A 15,621-nucleotide genomic window follows, 5' to 3' on the forward strand; every position below is an offset into this window, starting at 1 on the left:
TACGATAAAGCAATACAATAATAAATACTTCGACCAAGCCAAATTATGCAGAAGCAAAATTAAATATTTACTGCACTAAAATTCAAAAATTGTGAAGTCGTATACATATTTTACTTTGTCAAACAACGTTACCTATAAAGTAATACATCATCAACTAGTTCGGTATTTTTACTAGTCTTGATGAAGTAATAAAGCTTTTTTACTTCGAAAATGGTCCAATTTTAAATCGGTTTTGGACTAGTGATAGACTTTGATAATCGTGTGACAAAGTAAAAAATTGATCCTTTTACTTCACATACGTCTACTTCGGTAATTATTTACCTATTACTTTGGATAATTCGAAAGTCTATTGTTGATTTTAACATAGTGGTAGGCTCTGGTCTGGTTGACTTCTTGTGGTACTAAAACACTCAGCAAATGAAATTTTATCTTACTGTTTGTTATGAAGTCGGCTTGTTCTTTCTTGATCCACTAATATTCTTTTTTGTCGGCTCCTTGCTGATCCTTAGATGCTGCAAAACTATATTTCATTATTAACAATAATTCAAAATTAGTTTTGAAGAATATCTCCATCTTCTTTTTCCAAGTCACGAACTCTCGCTTGAACTTAGGCGGGTAGATACTGGGTCTGGCCATCATCTTGGTGCTTTAGTTGGTGGTTAGTTCTTCTGAGGCAGTTGAGCTCTGATACCAATTGTCGGTCTGCGTTAGGTTGGCTAGAGGGAGTGAATAACCCTGAAACCAAAGTTAAAATTTTCTCTTGCTTAAACTTAGCAAGAATACAAGTTAGTTAAGCATAAACAATCAACAATAAAAAGAAATAACAACTTAGGAAATGAGTAAGAGACACCAAAAATTACTTGGTTATAATCGGGGAGGTTGTTAATCCAAGATAGTTGAAAGCGTACTAAAATTCTCCTTTGTTGAAGATGGAGAAGCCTCTTATACTCTTTGATAGCTTAGAAAGTAATTAGAAAGTTAATACAAAAGTTGTTATTCAATTCCTAGCTTCGGGGACCTTTTTATAGCTCCTGGAAAATATTATCCGTTTCTTGTAGGCACCTTCAAGATGGTCAAAGGCGCCTTTAATAAGATAGATTTTATCCGTTGAAGATAAAACTTTATCTTTGGCTAACAACTATTGAAGGCACCTTCAACTGGTTTGAAGGCGCCTTCAACTGACTTGAAGGCGCCTTCCATAAGGCTTTAAGGTCATCTTCCATAAGCTATAGAAGACGTCTTCCACAAGGCAGATCAACCTCTAGCTAGTCTTCTTCACGTGGGTAAAGCTCCGATTATCCTCGAGCAAGTTTCCTCCCCGACTTCTAATCCCTCGGATATGTCGCACGTGTCTTTCTCGTTCACTGGTGTATTCTTCTACAGCTTCTCATCCCTCGGATGCACCGAACTTGTCGACTTGATTCCCGTGCTATCCTTTTCATCCGCTGCATTTTCCGCTCGACTTCTTGTACTCCTAAGTTCTTGCACATTTAGATATAAGATATCAAACATAACAGGACCTAACATAACCCAGTTCACCACATAAAAACTACCACGGGTTACTTACATTGGCTTCCTTGTGCGACTGCTTGTGAGCGTCTGGCATCTACGCACCATCGCTCGTGAACGGCTGGCATCCACGCACCGCCGCTCACAAGCGGCTAACGTCCCTACACGACCGCTCGTGAGTGGTTGTGTCCCTGCACGGGCGCTCATGAGCGACTCGCTTCCCTCAGTCCCTATGCTGCCACTCGCAAGGGGCGAGTATCCTTGTATGGCCACTCACAATGATCATTAGCGACGAACGCACAAGCGGCGACGACGAACATCCACGACAACAACGAGCACATGCGACAAGCGGAAAATGCCCGCAATGATCACGAGGGTAAGCGACGGGCAGCTCACGAGCATCCAGGCACAACTGCTTGCGACGATTACAAGTGACAGGACTGTCTTCTCCCGCACTCCCCTCTCCCTCTGCCTTCTCTTCTGTCTCCAAGAGATTCTTTTCTCTTCCTGTTTTTTTCCATGATGACATCCTTTCCCTCACTCATCCGCTCCTTCAAGTAAACAGACCATTAAGCCAGTTAAAAATCTCAAATATTGAGGCAATGAGTGAAACCACGAGGCACTGAAAACGACTAAACGAGTCCTCGTCTCATAATAAACAAACAAATAAATAAACAAATAAATAAAAATATCTATCAGCTGTCGATATATGTGGATAGGTATCAAACGAACTAATAGAGACAACCCATCAATGTTAGTGGAAACTCAAGCCTACCAAATCCATGTGGAACCAAATCCTGTCCCACTCACAAAGTTGCTAAGCCTTTTAGATCAACAATTATAGAAAGAAGAATGATTCGATCGAACTGGTTTATACTTTCTGGTTGAACCGGTCGGTTCGGTACGAGATTTATTTAATAAAAAAAAAAGAAAAAGAAAAAAACCACCGACTCCATTCAGCTGGAGCCAATGAAACAGGGGAATCCGGAAAAAAGAAAAAAAACAAAGCATAGCAGAACAGGAGCATCAGAGGCAACCAGCGCATTCATGAGTCCACGAGGTAGAGGACAGACGTGGGATGTCACTTGGTTACCAACCACCAACTACCACCGCCCAAGCTGTGTCGATCCCACAGTGGCTAGTAAAGCGATGAGGATGCACAAAGCTTGGATGCAATTGTTTTGTCCTCTTCGCTTTTTGGATGAGGATGTTGCAAAGCTCCACTCATTTGCTTCCGATCGAACTATCGAATTAGATTGTCGCTTGCGCCTGCAATCAATGTCTATCTACCAACAGCTAGCTGCAGTGTCGCCAAGATGAATTGCTAATTCCTTTTTCAGTTTTTACCAGATGAAAATTGTTGTTTGCATCGGCTCTGTCATCTTTTATTTGAGATTTTAAAGGAAGAAGACGCTCATCGTATCATTTCTGGAACAACATACAAGTTCAGCATAATTTACTCATCCCATTTGAGGACTGGAAACAAGATCGTTGATTAATTAAGTTACACATGTTAATCGGTTGAGAATGGCCTTGTGATGGCAGGCAGCACAGGCGAGCAAGCAGTGCGTGGCTGCTTGGGGGATTTTTTTTCTGATCAATTATAAGGGAGGCTGATAGTGAGATCGAGATTGAGGTCGAGGTAGAAGTGACGGCCCTTGTCCCTGCTCCCACTGCCGCCGCCCTCGTCGCCGGAGATGTTCCCCGTGACGCTCGACATCATGGCCTCCTGGGTCACCGATTGCTTTAGGGTGTCAAAGCGGCGATCGACATGGTCGGGCATCGGCGGGTGAGACTGCGGGTCGAGCCCTCGGCTGAGGAGCTTCCTCTTGATGTGCGTGTTCCAGTAGTTCTTGATTTCGTTGTCCGTTCTCCCCGGCAGTTGCGCCGCTATGAGAGACCATCTGGCAAATAAGATCGATTTTTGTTCTCAACTGCTGAAACTAAGCTAAGAGCAAGTAGCTAGAGTAGGGGGTTTAATCACACACTTGTTTCCGAGCAAGCCATGGAGCTTGATGATCAGCTCGTCTTCTTCGACAGTAAAATTGCCACGCTTGAGATCAGGTCGGAGGTAGTTTATCCACCTCAGCCGGCAGCTCTTGCCACATCGAAGCAAGCCTTCGACAACAGGGAACCAACCAAATTATCTCAGAGCATGAAACAAGAAACAAGAAATAATCAAACTGACACACAACAACAAAAAAGTTAAGTACCAGCAGCTTTAGGGAGTGATCTCCAGCAGCCTTCGCCATGAGCCTTGATGTAGGAGATCAGCTTCTCATCCTCCTCCTTGGTCCAAACTCCCTTGTTTGTGTGAGCCTTCTCACAACATGGAGACCTCCCCATGCCAACACAATCAATCAGATAACAAATTTGGATGGGAGAAGGGAGTAGACGGAAGGCATTTGATATATATGCTCGCCAGGAAGAGGAGGAGGTAAGTGTGCTGCAGTTAATGAGCTGCCAATTGTGTTCGCGGGGCTCACTCGAGTTACTGAGCTGCTTTGGCTGGATTTGGTAGGTGGGACTACTTTTAACCAATTCTTCTTCTTCTTTTCTCTATTTTTTTTTTTAAATTTTCTGGTTCTCTTTAAATTTGTCATTTTTGTTTCCAATCTCATATTTGTATAGGAGCTCACGACCGACCAGCTCTTAGAACCACCAACTCATGTAAAATATCAATGTTTTTGGTGAAAGTGCATCCGTTCATTTTGGGTGAACAATCTTTATTCATCCATTCAACTTGAATCATTGCCATCTTCTCATTATCCATTCATCACATTATATGTATAATCACTTTTTGCATGATTAACAATTGGTAGGTAGAGATACTCCATCAAAAAAGATCCAGCATCAAATAGAACTACATGAATTGCTTATTCTTACAATGAACTGATTGATCGAGTAAGCTAATTCGATGGCGATAAAGCAAACTATATGAAGGATGGAAAAGGCTACCCACCCACCACCAGCCGGTGTCCCGGGTGTCCTCGGCTCCCACAGTACGACGGCCATGTGTTCTTGGAATAAAGATGTGAGACACTGGCCATGTTAGTTCCACCTACACACTTGCTCCACATGACACACCTCTGCCCTTCTTCTATTTGTTCACGGCAATGATCTCTGGTCAGGCAGAAGAGGTAGGTAGGTGTATGTCATATATATGCATTGCGACATGGCCAGCATCAATGGCTCATGGACACTACATTAAATTCTAAAGCTAACGCACTGTGATAAGGTTCAATAAATGTAACATGGTCATATAAATGAATTTACAGGAGCCGTTTTGTATGAAGCTTCACCATCAGTACTATACTATACTTGTTTGGCAGAGTTTTGTTTCATAGCTTCTTGAGAAACAGACGAGAACAACTCTTCCTGTCATAGTTGTTTTATGGCGCTTTGTATGAAGCTCAGATCTTAGTTTTGATAGATGCTATCAAATTTTGTCAGTTTCATAGCTCCCTTAATTCTTTTAATGTGATTCCAAAAAAATAAAGTAACAAAAGTAAGATAATTAAGGAAAATAATTTAAGCAATGCTAAATTTAATTCCTTTAATGTGATTCAAAAACCCTCGAGCCTTATTCAATAAAGTAAGATGAGTCAGGTCTTAAAAAGCTACTATATATATTTTCTCTTATGAAAGGCATAAAAATCTTGTGCGAAAGCTTATGATAAAGATAAAAATAGTAAAGTGAAAAAGACTGGTATAAAATAGAGCTTACTCAATGCCAAATAAAATAAAAGACTAAATAAAATTAAAAGACAAATGAAACAGTGAAATTATAGGGAAAAAAATTAAACAGAAAGAGTAACGAATCATCCTAACACAATTATTTCACAACAATTCAATAAAAAAATCCTAGCTTTCATGGATGTAAATATTGACTAAAAATATAAAATTAGTTTATAATATTGAATCTATAAAATAGATAATTTATTACTAGACCTAGTCAAAAAGTAATATTTATCTTTTTAACATAAATATTTCTATAATGTTTTTTATAACAAGATCAATGCTTGTATAATTCTCTCCTTTAATTTTTACAGAATATTATAGCAAATTTAAATTATGTAATACCTTTTTCTTTCTTTTTTTTTTTTGTTGGGTAATCCTTATCATTCTAATTCGGATGCGACCGATTCGATCCTACAAAATTTTTTTATGAGTCATCAGGATAAATCTGAAAATTCAAATGATAGTTCACACAATGACTCAGCAGTTCTAATGATTCAAAGGTGAGAGACGAAGTTATTACTCTCCCTAGTTGTAAACATTGAGTGCATGGAGAGCCTTAAGGTATGCTTATTATTGGAGCAAAATGTGATATCGTTTATCCCAAATGGTTTAGTATCGTCGATTATACTGTAAGATACAGACATGTAAATCATGGGAAATATTGTAACCTACCATAGTGATTATTTGTATGAGAGAGGTCACACATCCAATAAGATATTTTGCACCTTCTGAGAATTGATCTCAAGATCTATTAGAATAAACATTCATATAGGTATTAACTACGCCAACCATAAGGGCTAAGGTATGCTTACTATTGGACCATAGTTCAACGGTTCTAATGCTCCTCTTATACTCTCAGTTGAAGCATGCGATTAGCTTTGATAATTGATCCTGTCTGAAAATCATGGAGATGACGAGCTAGGGATGTGGCTATTGTGTTGACTGGATGTGGACTCCACTCTGCTTTGCAATCACAAGAAATGTCAGTGCCGAGCCACAGAAGGGGTCCCCAGTATTGCCTCTCCGACGCTCAAGTCAGTCACCGGAAAGAGGAAAAAGACAGAGCAATAGTAGACACAGGCGTGAATAGTGAATAATACGTACCTCCGCCAGTGCATAGACCCCCCTTTATATAGTGCCCCAACGAGCGACGTACACACTCCTAGAGGCATGGGCACGTTCTCCAATTTGTCCTATGAAAGGACCTGCCAGGAAAGTGTCTCTGACACCATATCTTAACAGGGCATGCATATCCCTGACAAGACAGTAGAAGTTCCCGTCGTACGATCCGTTTGTTGACCATGTCTTGTATCAACGACACTATCTCCTAAAATGATTTTAAGAGATACATCAATGATCCCTCTGTTCGGTCGAGCGGGATAGCCGATCGACTAGGAACTCCTCCTCTTAGACGAACTCGGTTGCTCTTCCCTGCGATGACTCAACTCGGTAGTTTGTTTCCGCCTGATCGGACTAACGCTCCGATCGTCCCAACGTAACTCTGCTTCGTGATGAGCGCTTGATGATCTTGGTTATACGAGCATTTTGTTTACACCAGCCTTTGCCGGTTGAGCAATTCGTGTTGGATCGTGAAGAATGCTAGGGGGGTGAATAGCGATCGTCAAAAATAGAGACAGAATCAAAGGGCGCAGCGGAAGAGAAAAATGGAAACAACGCTAACAAACCAAGTTTTACTTGGTGTAGAGCCTTCGTCGACTCTTACTCCAAGGCCCGCATTCATCGAGTGCTTTCGTTGGGCAATCCACTAACAATTTGCAAATCTTTACAAGAGAAATACAATGAATCTATTGTTTAAGTGTAGAAATAAACAAGTATACCAACAACTTCTCAGAGATCTGGAAGGTTGTGCTTTCAGTTGTTGGAGTCGCATCACTTTGTCGTTAGAGTTGTGTTGCTCGGTCGTCAGAGCAGCGTCACTCAACCGTCGGAGTCGCATCGTGGAGTCACAGGAATGTCTTTGGAGCAGCGCGTAAGAAAGCGATCACAAAAGAATGTGTGTCATCTGTTCCTGGTGGAAGGTTGCTTATATAGGCAGTTCTGGGCGCTTGGATCCCCTCCGGCGCCTAGACCGTGATGCCAGCCAACCAATCAGCACACTCCAAGCTGGCGATAAGATAAGCTTCGGCCATTCCGGGCTCCCGGATCCCTTCCGGGCGCTCGGACCTCTTTTCCAGTAAATTATTTTCCTGCAAGAAAAGGTTAGTCCGAGGCAAATAAAAATTATACTATCATGCAAAACAAAATTAATACAACAACAAGTAGAGTAGTAATTAGATTCTATATCTTCGATATTAGAATCTAGTCAAGATCTCAACTTAGATTTCCAAAATGGATCTAAGTTAGATCGACGTCTACTGTTCCCTCAAACGAGGAACGTGTTCTCACCAAGTCACTCCCCTCCAGTGAGTTACCTTAACTTACCGCTTTGTCAGACATCCGGTCAACCCGTCGATCTGTCTGGACTTCGTGCCAGCTATCCGATCGGCTCGTTGACCTAGCTGGACTTCGTGACAGATATCTGATCAACCCGTCGACCTATCTGGACTTCGTACCAACTATCCGGTCAGCCCGTCGACCTAGCTGGATTTCTTGTCAGATATCCGGTTAGCTCGCCGACCTATCTGGACTTCTCCCACACACTTAGTTACATCGTTAGATCATAACAAACCTAACTTAACTTACTTTGTCATTCATCAAAACCTGAGTTAGACCGTTAATGCAACCTGCACCAACAGTTCGTTCCCGATCGACCATTGCAGGAGAGCTCTGCTCAACCCCCTTTAGCGAGCCCTTGACCTAAACCCGTTGGTTTTCTGATGTTGACCCTTTTAACTTTGACCTCCACATCGACTGCAATATCTATCTTTTGACCCGCACTTCATGAGTCCCATTATGACCACATCAATAATCATCATCAATATTTAAGGTAAACTTAAGATACTTTGAGCCTTGTATTTTGAAAAAGGAGGACAGGCATTAACAATATCAAAGGCGAAACTGTTCTACAAGATCAAGTCGACAAGAGCTAGGATAAGATAGGCCGAGAAAATTAATCTACAAAACCAAATAAAAATGAAATATCTCTACAATCCTCTACGGGATTAAGAAAAACATTATATTTTCCTTGCCATATTCCACACGGTACCAAGGAAGGATAACACACCCACATTCATTGAACTGGCACCAGAGTCAACTAGCAAACCCAGTGGACTTGTACCCTCTCCCCTCTGTGGGATAAAATAGCGCAAAATCTATGTCATTCACAGATCTGTGTGGGCCCACAATAACTCACACCGGTAGGCCTCCTCCCCGGGGAAAAGTGTGCGAAGTGCACAGTATCGTGGAGGGGCCACGACTATGGCTTGTGGGCGAGGACTTCAACTGCACTATCAGGTCCGAAGAGTGACAGAAATGTTCAGGTAACATAATGTATCCAAACTTGGAGCCAGGCTCAACGTTTGGTAGATCTACCTTTGCTCGGCCTGTCGACAATCATTTCACATGGTTTTTTCCTGTCTGTGAAGGGCTTTCTTGCGTGTCTAAGTTGGATAGCTTGTGTACCAATATTATCTTCACGGAGCAAAATTCTTAGGGTTGGAAGGCCCAATCGTTCTTGAATCTTGATGGTCTACCTAATCAATCCCCACACACTTTTAATTCTATGCTCCTGACACCGAATCCAGCACATGTTGATGGCATTGTTCAGGCTTGGAAGGGCCATTCACAGCTCGTTGCAATTGCATCTTCCAGCACTCTGTCCCTACTCCGCAGGAGGCGATCAAAGCTCATATAGAAAACGTAGAGGTGCCACTGAATTACTTGGACAAATTAGTACTACATTTCGACAGTGATCCAGCCGGGAAGTGAAGAGTTGTGGACATATTTTGATAGGAAACACTCGCGACTGTAAAAAAGTGAAATGGTTCGCCCCAACGCCTCCACCGTACCCAACCCAAGCCTATCACGAGAGAGGTAAATTACGGTAGTTGATAGGGTAAGTGGTGGGTGGGGTGAGGTACACAGAGTCAGAGATTTACATCCCAACATCCCTGTAGTTCGACCCCGCATTTTCAGCTACAAACGTAACCACCACTTACCATCTCGGATAATCCCGTGGGATTATAGGGAAACACTTGCAAAAAAATGTAGATTCACTACATTAACAATTCCCCTAGTGCTGACCCCACGGATATGGAGGGAGGTACATACGGGTACACAGGCGTCAGGCGCATGGTAGGATAAACCTCAGGTCGTTAGTTCCTGAGAATTGACCCCTGGTCATTACGTCAGAGATGTCATGCGCCCATCGTTTGTGCTACGCCCTTAGGGGAGAAACACTTGCAAACACCAACAAAAAGAGAAGGGAGAAAACTATCAGTAAGCAGGCCAGGAAAGTGTCCCTGATACAACTACTCCGACGATCAAATCAAGATCGAGAAAGAAGAAGAACAATGACGCAACGAGAGAAAGGCAATATACTTACATATATGTGTAAGCAGAGAAGAACCCCTTTTATAATTTCTCCGATAATCTTCGTATTTAATAAGGCATCATATGACTGTTTGATAATCTGTCTAATCGTCATGCTTCCACTATATCCTGCAGTCTCATTATACGTATGAGAGAGTATTACGTATCTATGCGAAGATATAATTTTCTAACTTTTGACAAACTCACATGCTATATTAAAGATGAAGCGGGCTTATGGATTAGAACTTAGAAGGTCTATTAGGCTGCTAGTCAAGAGATGAGTCACGGACAAGGACCAGTCTTTCATGCGGAGTGAATAGGCTATGATAGTGCCCTAGAGGGGGTTGGGCCCGTAGACAACTAGCAGATTGGGGAGTTGGGCCTTGAGAGTTTGTCCGATCAGCATTAGTCGATCGAGAGATGAGGGAAGCAAGGCCTCGTAGGCATCCGACATAATTGGAGTTGGCTCCTGAGAACTCGAAATTAGTCGATCAGGAGGTGAGGGGGAGCAAGGCCCTATAAGTGTCCGACAGAGTTGGGTAGCTGGCCCATGAGAGCTTGTCTAATTGGCATTAGCCGATCTAGAGGTGAGGGAGAGCAAGTCCCATTGGCATCCGATAGAGTAGGAAATGGACCCCTGAGAACTTATCCGATCGGCATTAGTCGATCAAGAGGTGAGGGAAAACAAGGTCTCATAGACGTTTGACAGAGTTAGAGAGCTAAATCCCTGGAAACTTACCGATCGACCTAGGCCGACCAGAATGATTAGATCTTATTGGATAGATTACTTATCCCATCTTAGACTTTGACCTTGGGACCCCTCCCGCTATTCGCCGTATTAGGCAGGAATCTCAGTGCATGTGAACTACAGATCTTGCTTTTATGGTCTTGAAAGCTGCTTTCGACTTCTCGAAGTGCATCATTAAAAAAATAAGAGACTTCCAATGTTCTCAAAGAGTTAGAATCAGATGTGTGGGTGCTTTGTTGTGAAGGGACGAAACAAACAGCTAGATTTCTGATCTTGCCTCCTCTCACCTAATCAAGATGAGAATTGTCCGATAAGTTGTCTGCACTTTGTAGACAAGGGACAGCAGACAGGAGCTGCAATTTCAAAATTAGGAAGGCAGTGGAAAAGAAATATTAAACTCCCAGGGATTCTTACCAAAACATAATGTTTTTTTAAAAAAAAATCTGAAGATGGACAGCCTTCTCAATGAACCAAATAAATGCACAAGAAGCATAGTCCCCAGTTCTTGTTTAGTTGTTCTATTTTGTCATGCAGAAATAAAAGTTCTGTACTGGATTATCATATTCGCACATATTTTCCTAAAGCAAGCCGAATTCATTGATTCAAGAAAGGAAGTATTATAACATTCTGATAAAATGAATTACTTGTAATACACATGACACAAAGTAGAAAAACAATGAACAAGCTATGAAATATATAGAACAAAGGAACTCATATAAGGAACATGGAAATGGTATCAGCATAGAGAATCAATGAAGGTGGCGAACTAATTTTGTACTGTGTCTATGACAATAACTGGATCATTTAATACTGAGACTGACTGACCAAGGTCCAGCACCATGAACAGGAAATGAACTATCAGATGCATCCAATGAATTGTAGGTTACTGAAAACCATCAATTCCACCAAAGTTGAAGGAGTCTATGTTCATAGAGAAAAAGCCATAATCATCTTCAGCATTTCCGAAGTCTGAAACATTAGTAACTCCAATTGCATTGTCAGAGAAGAGATCATTTGTTTCCTCCATTTTGGTAGTTACTTCGCAGCTATGCCCTTGATCTGAGGTTCCCTGACCTTTAATTTCATCCATGGGCAGTGCTGGTGTGTGACCCTGGAATAGTGCAATGTGCCCAAACAACTTGTCTTTCCTCGAGAATGTAGTTCCACAAGAACAAAGCCATTTGTCGCTACCACAGTGTTTCTCATGAGTTTTCAAATCTGCCATCACTGAAAACTTTTTGTTGTTGCACTTCCTGCAGATGTAGCTCTTGTCACAATGGCTTCTCTTGTAGTGGTTCTTCACACACAAAATTGTCTTAAGAGGCAGGAAATTCTTGTGCTCACGGTTTCTCTTGCAACCAACAAAAGGACATGAATATCTCTTTAGAAGCACAGGTTCAGAGCTTGCTTCTTTCTGCGGTTTGGAGAGGGCAGATGGACTCTTGTACTCATCTCCATGGCCTCTCATATGCATCCTTAGGTTAGCATCTCTTTTGAACCCCTTCCCGCAGATTGTGCAGAAGTGTGTGTGTGGTGCTAATATCTCCTCCTTTTCGAGTTGCAAAACCTCATATGATCCAGGAGGAAGGTTTTCTCCACTTACCCCATCTCCACTATCCTTCACATCATTGTCATCTGCGGGCATTGATTTGATTCCCTCATCGTCCCATTCACCCAGACCTTTGATAAGCTCTTCATATTCAGAAAGCTCAGTTCCCTCTGAAACAAGGTCAAGCTTTTGTTGCGAAGTGCCAACAAGTCCCAAGTCAGAGGCAGAATCTGGAATACTGGGGATTTGTCCAACAGAGCTGCCACCGTTTGCAAGAACATTTTTCATTGAGGGTAGAAGGGTTCCTGCTGTAGAGATCAACTGAATTATGATAGAAGTTAGATCTGTGTTTATGAGCTGCTGCTGCACAGCAAATTCATTCGATTGGGTTGAGATCCTGCCTTTGTTGTTAAGGGTGGAACGAACTATGTCCCGAATTTGATGGATCTTCTGCTCTAGAAAATCCAGGTTGTTAAGCATAGCTCTTGGATCCAAATTCATTTTGAATTGTGGGGTCTGATAAGACTGATCGGATGAGTTGTGATCCAAGTTTGATGAGAATTTGATCAAGGACTGCTCACTTCTAGCATCAAAACATATATCTATGGAGTTGGACACGTCGACTTGGTGGTTCTGATTAAGATTTCTTGATTGATCTCCCCCCGAAGAGGAAGCTTCAAAAATTGGCATCCGTTTAGAATCCATAAAGCCGTTTTACAACCTTCAGCCATTTTGAAAACCAAGAGTGAGAATCAGATGAGGAAAAAAAATGAAGTTGTGATTACATATTGGCAATAGAAATCAAGTTTAGGAAGGAGGCCACTGTGAGAACGATAAAGCTACCAAAGTTTCAAGAAACGCAAAGTCAATGGGGACGAAGGTCTAATCCATCATCAATCAATATAGCAGTTTAAGCCAGTAACTGTAAAAAAGTAAAGAAAAGACTCGTATGAAAACCAAAAGCAAAGATCATAATAAACATTAAAACGCTCTACTCCGATTTAACTTGTACTAAAAGATAAGTTTCACACAGTACTTACCAAACAAACAATTCCTCTATCAAGATTGCAGGACAAGAACATGAAATCACACCTACCTCACTTCCCTCTTATGAACAATCTAAAAGATAAAAGTCAAACATCACATGAACAAACAAAACGATAACCAGCTGAACAAAAACACGCAGATTTTTTTCAAAAAGCTTCAACCTTTCCTCGTGGATTCTGAAAGATCCAATCTCAACCACTTTCCCCGACTACCACGAAAGAATCAAAAAAGAGAGAAGTGGACTCACATAAGCAGATCCCTACGAGCTGAAGCAACGAAATGGAGAAGAGACTCGTCGCCTTCGCGGCGGCAGCTACCAACCGATAGCTCCTCCGATTGCAAAATCCAAGTCAACACACCGGCCCTCCTCTTCGCATCCGCATTCAGCTCGCCCGCCACCCCTCCCTCTGAGTCGACGAACCCACGTACTGAATTGACTACTACTTTGTCGTCTTCCACTCTTCGTCGTGCGAGTTGCATTAAAGTAGGGTTGTTAGAAAACTGCAGAGTAACGTGTACTGCACGAACTCTATGCGTAAACTGTTCCAGCGCTTCTTAATTGGCCGAAGGCCCCAAGGAAATGATGCACGACGACGTAACCCACAGCGCTGTAGCAGAAGCGAAAGAGAAATCGATAAAGATGAGTAAGGAAAGAAAGAAAAGGATCGGAGGGAGAACGATTTGAAATTGCAAATTATACAAAATCATATTCATTTTCTTTGGTTGGTTAATCTTGTGGAAGAAGGGAACAAATGGAAAAAAGCCAAAAAGATAATCTAAACATTCTGTGTGACGCCGGTAGCAGCGTGGGCCTGCTGCAGCTCCACGTCGTCGGAGAACCTCAGCAAGTGCCTGGCCACGTCGTACTTCTCGCCGTCGCCCCAGAGCGCGTAGGCCTCCTCGCCGTGCACCTCGTCGTCGCCGATCTGCATCTGCTCGTGGGACATGCGCAGCGGCATGACGAGGAGAATGAGGAGGCAGATGAGGGAAGTGACGACGGCGTTCCAGGCGACGATGAAGGCGGCACCGGCGAGCTGCTTGAGGAGCTGGACCCCGCCGACGCCGCCGTAGACGCCGCCGCGGGAGTTGGTGACGGGGAGGAAGAGGTTGCAGAGGACGGGCTCCGCGAAGAGGCCGGTGGCGGCGCCGCCGAGCAGGCCGGCGACGGCGTGGGTGTGGAAGACGCCGAGGGTGTCGTCGATGTTGCTGAGGAAGGACCACCGGCGGTGCAGCACCATCATGGTGAACCAGGGGATGCTGCCGGATAGGATGCCCATCAACATGGCCGCCCACCCTTGGACCAGTCCTGCCGGTTCGTTAATTTGGGGATTTAGGGTTTGCACCGGTTCGAGACACGATTACATATTTGGGCGGGTTTAGGTCTAGGGTTGGTACCTGCACCGGGAGTGATGCAGACGAGGCCGGTGATCATCCCTTGCACGGCGCCGATGACGGACGGCTTCTTGAAGAAGATCACGTCGAGCGTCGTCCACATAAGGAGGCTCATCGACGCGCAGATATGGGTGTTGAGCACCGCCATGGAAGAGTCGATGTTGGCCGCGTAGGGGTCGCCGCCGTTGAACCCCGTTCACCCGAGCCACAGCAGCCCAGCGCCGGCCAACACCAGCAGCACGTTGTTGGGCGGGAACCTCTCGCGGTCGCCCACCGATCTCGGCCCGACCTGTACCAATTACGGGCTCGGTGGTTTTAGGGTTCGGGCCCAAATCCCTAGTGAACATTACATTACTTGGGCAAAACGTAAACCCTAGCTCACCCAATATGCAGAGGTGAGGCCGGCGATGCCGGAGGACAAGTGGATGACGTATCCGCCGGAGTAGTCGATGACGCCCCACTGGAAGAGGAAGCCGCCGCCCCAGAGGGAGAAGGCGCCGACGGTGTAGGAGAAGGTGAGCCACAGGGGGACGAACAGCATCCACGCCTTGATGCTCATCCGCCCGAGGAGGGATCCGGCGAGGATGACGACGGTGATCCCCGCGAACACGCACTGGAAGTAGACCATGGAGGCCATGGGATAGTACGGCATGACCATAGGCGTCTCGACCTGGCCGGAGTGGTAGTAATGGGCGGTGGCCGGCAAAGCCGCCTGCTCGATGAGCAACTTCTGGCCGAGCGCCGGCTTGGCCTTCCCCCAGAAAGGCAGGAGCTTGTCGCCGAAGGACATGTTGTAGGCCCAGACGACCCAGCAGATCCACACGGCGGCGAAGGCGTACAGCGCCATGAATGCTGAGTTGACCGCCCACTTCTTCTTCACGATGCTGCCGTAGAGGATCACCAGCCCCGGCACGCTCTGCAGCCCCACCAGCGTCGCCGACACCATCTGCCACGCATTGTCCCCCTTGTTCAGCCAATCCTTCACCGCCGCCGACGTGTTTCCCTGGTAAGCTATCGGCACCGACGACGTCGACATGGCTAAAGCCCACTGAATCCGCACACCTGTCAGTTCTTCTGATCGTTTGACTTGGTATCTCGTTCTATTGTAACTGCAACATCAAATCAAATTAAATTAAATTAATTT

General features: G+C 44.1%; 2 protein-coding genes and 1 pseudogene across 2 annotated transcripts; all 3 read right to left on the reverse strand.

Moving 5' to 3' along the window:
- Window positions 1–2,977: 2,977 nt before the first annotated feature.
- Window positions 2,978–3,979, reverse strand: LOC122025577 (MYB-like transcription factor 4). The gene is made up of 3 exons (XM_042584405.1): window positions 3,723–3,979; window positions 3,498–3,627; window positions 2,978–3,413 (listed from the first exon to the last, which is right to left on the reverse strand). Exons 1-3 carry the CDS (start codon window positions 3,853–3,855, stop codon window positions 3,107–3,109), a joined length of 570 nt encoding a protein of 189 aa, XP_042440339.1. The 5' UTR covers window positions 3,856–3,979; the 3' UTR covers window positions 2,978–3,106.
- Window positions 3,980–11,086: 7,107 nt separating this feature from the next.
- LOC122024182 (zinc finger protein STOP1 homolog) lies at window positions 11,087–13,509 on the reverse strand. Its single transcript, XM_042582740.1, has 2 exons — window positions 13,333–13,509; window positions 11,087–12,759 (listed from the first exon to the last, which is right to left on the reverse strand). Exon 2 carries the CDS (start codon window positions 12,741–12,743, stop codon window positions 11,373–11,375), a length of 1,371 nt encoding a protein of 456 aa, XP_042438674.1. The 5' UTR covers window positions 12,744–12,759; window positions 13,333–13,509; the 3' UTR covers window positions 11,087–11,372.
- A 55-nt stretch (window positions 13,510–13,564) lies between these two features.
- Window positions 13,565–15,561, reverse strand: LOC122024180 (annotated as a pseudogene).
- Window positions 15,562–15,621: the final 60 nt, after the last annotated feature.

The sequence above is a fragment of the Zingiber officinale genome, chromosome 9B (assembly GCF_018446385.1).
Source record: "Zingiber officinale cultivar Zhangliang chromosome 9B, Zo_v1.1, whole genome shotgun sequence".
Lineage (NCBI taxonomy): Eukaryota > Viridiplantae > Streptophyta > Magnoliopsida > Zingiberales > Zingiberaceae > Zingiber > Zingiber officinale.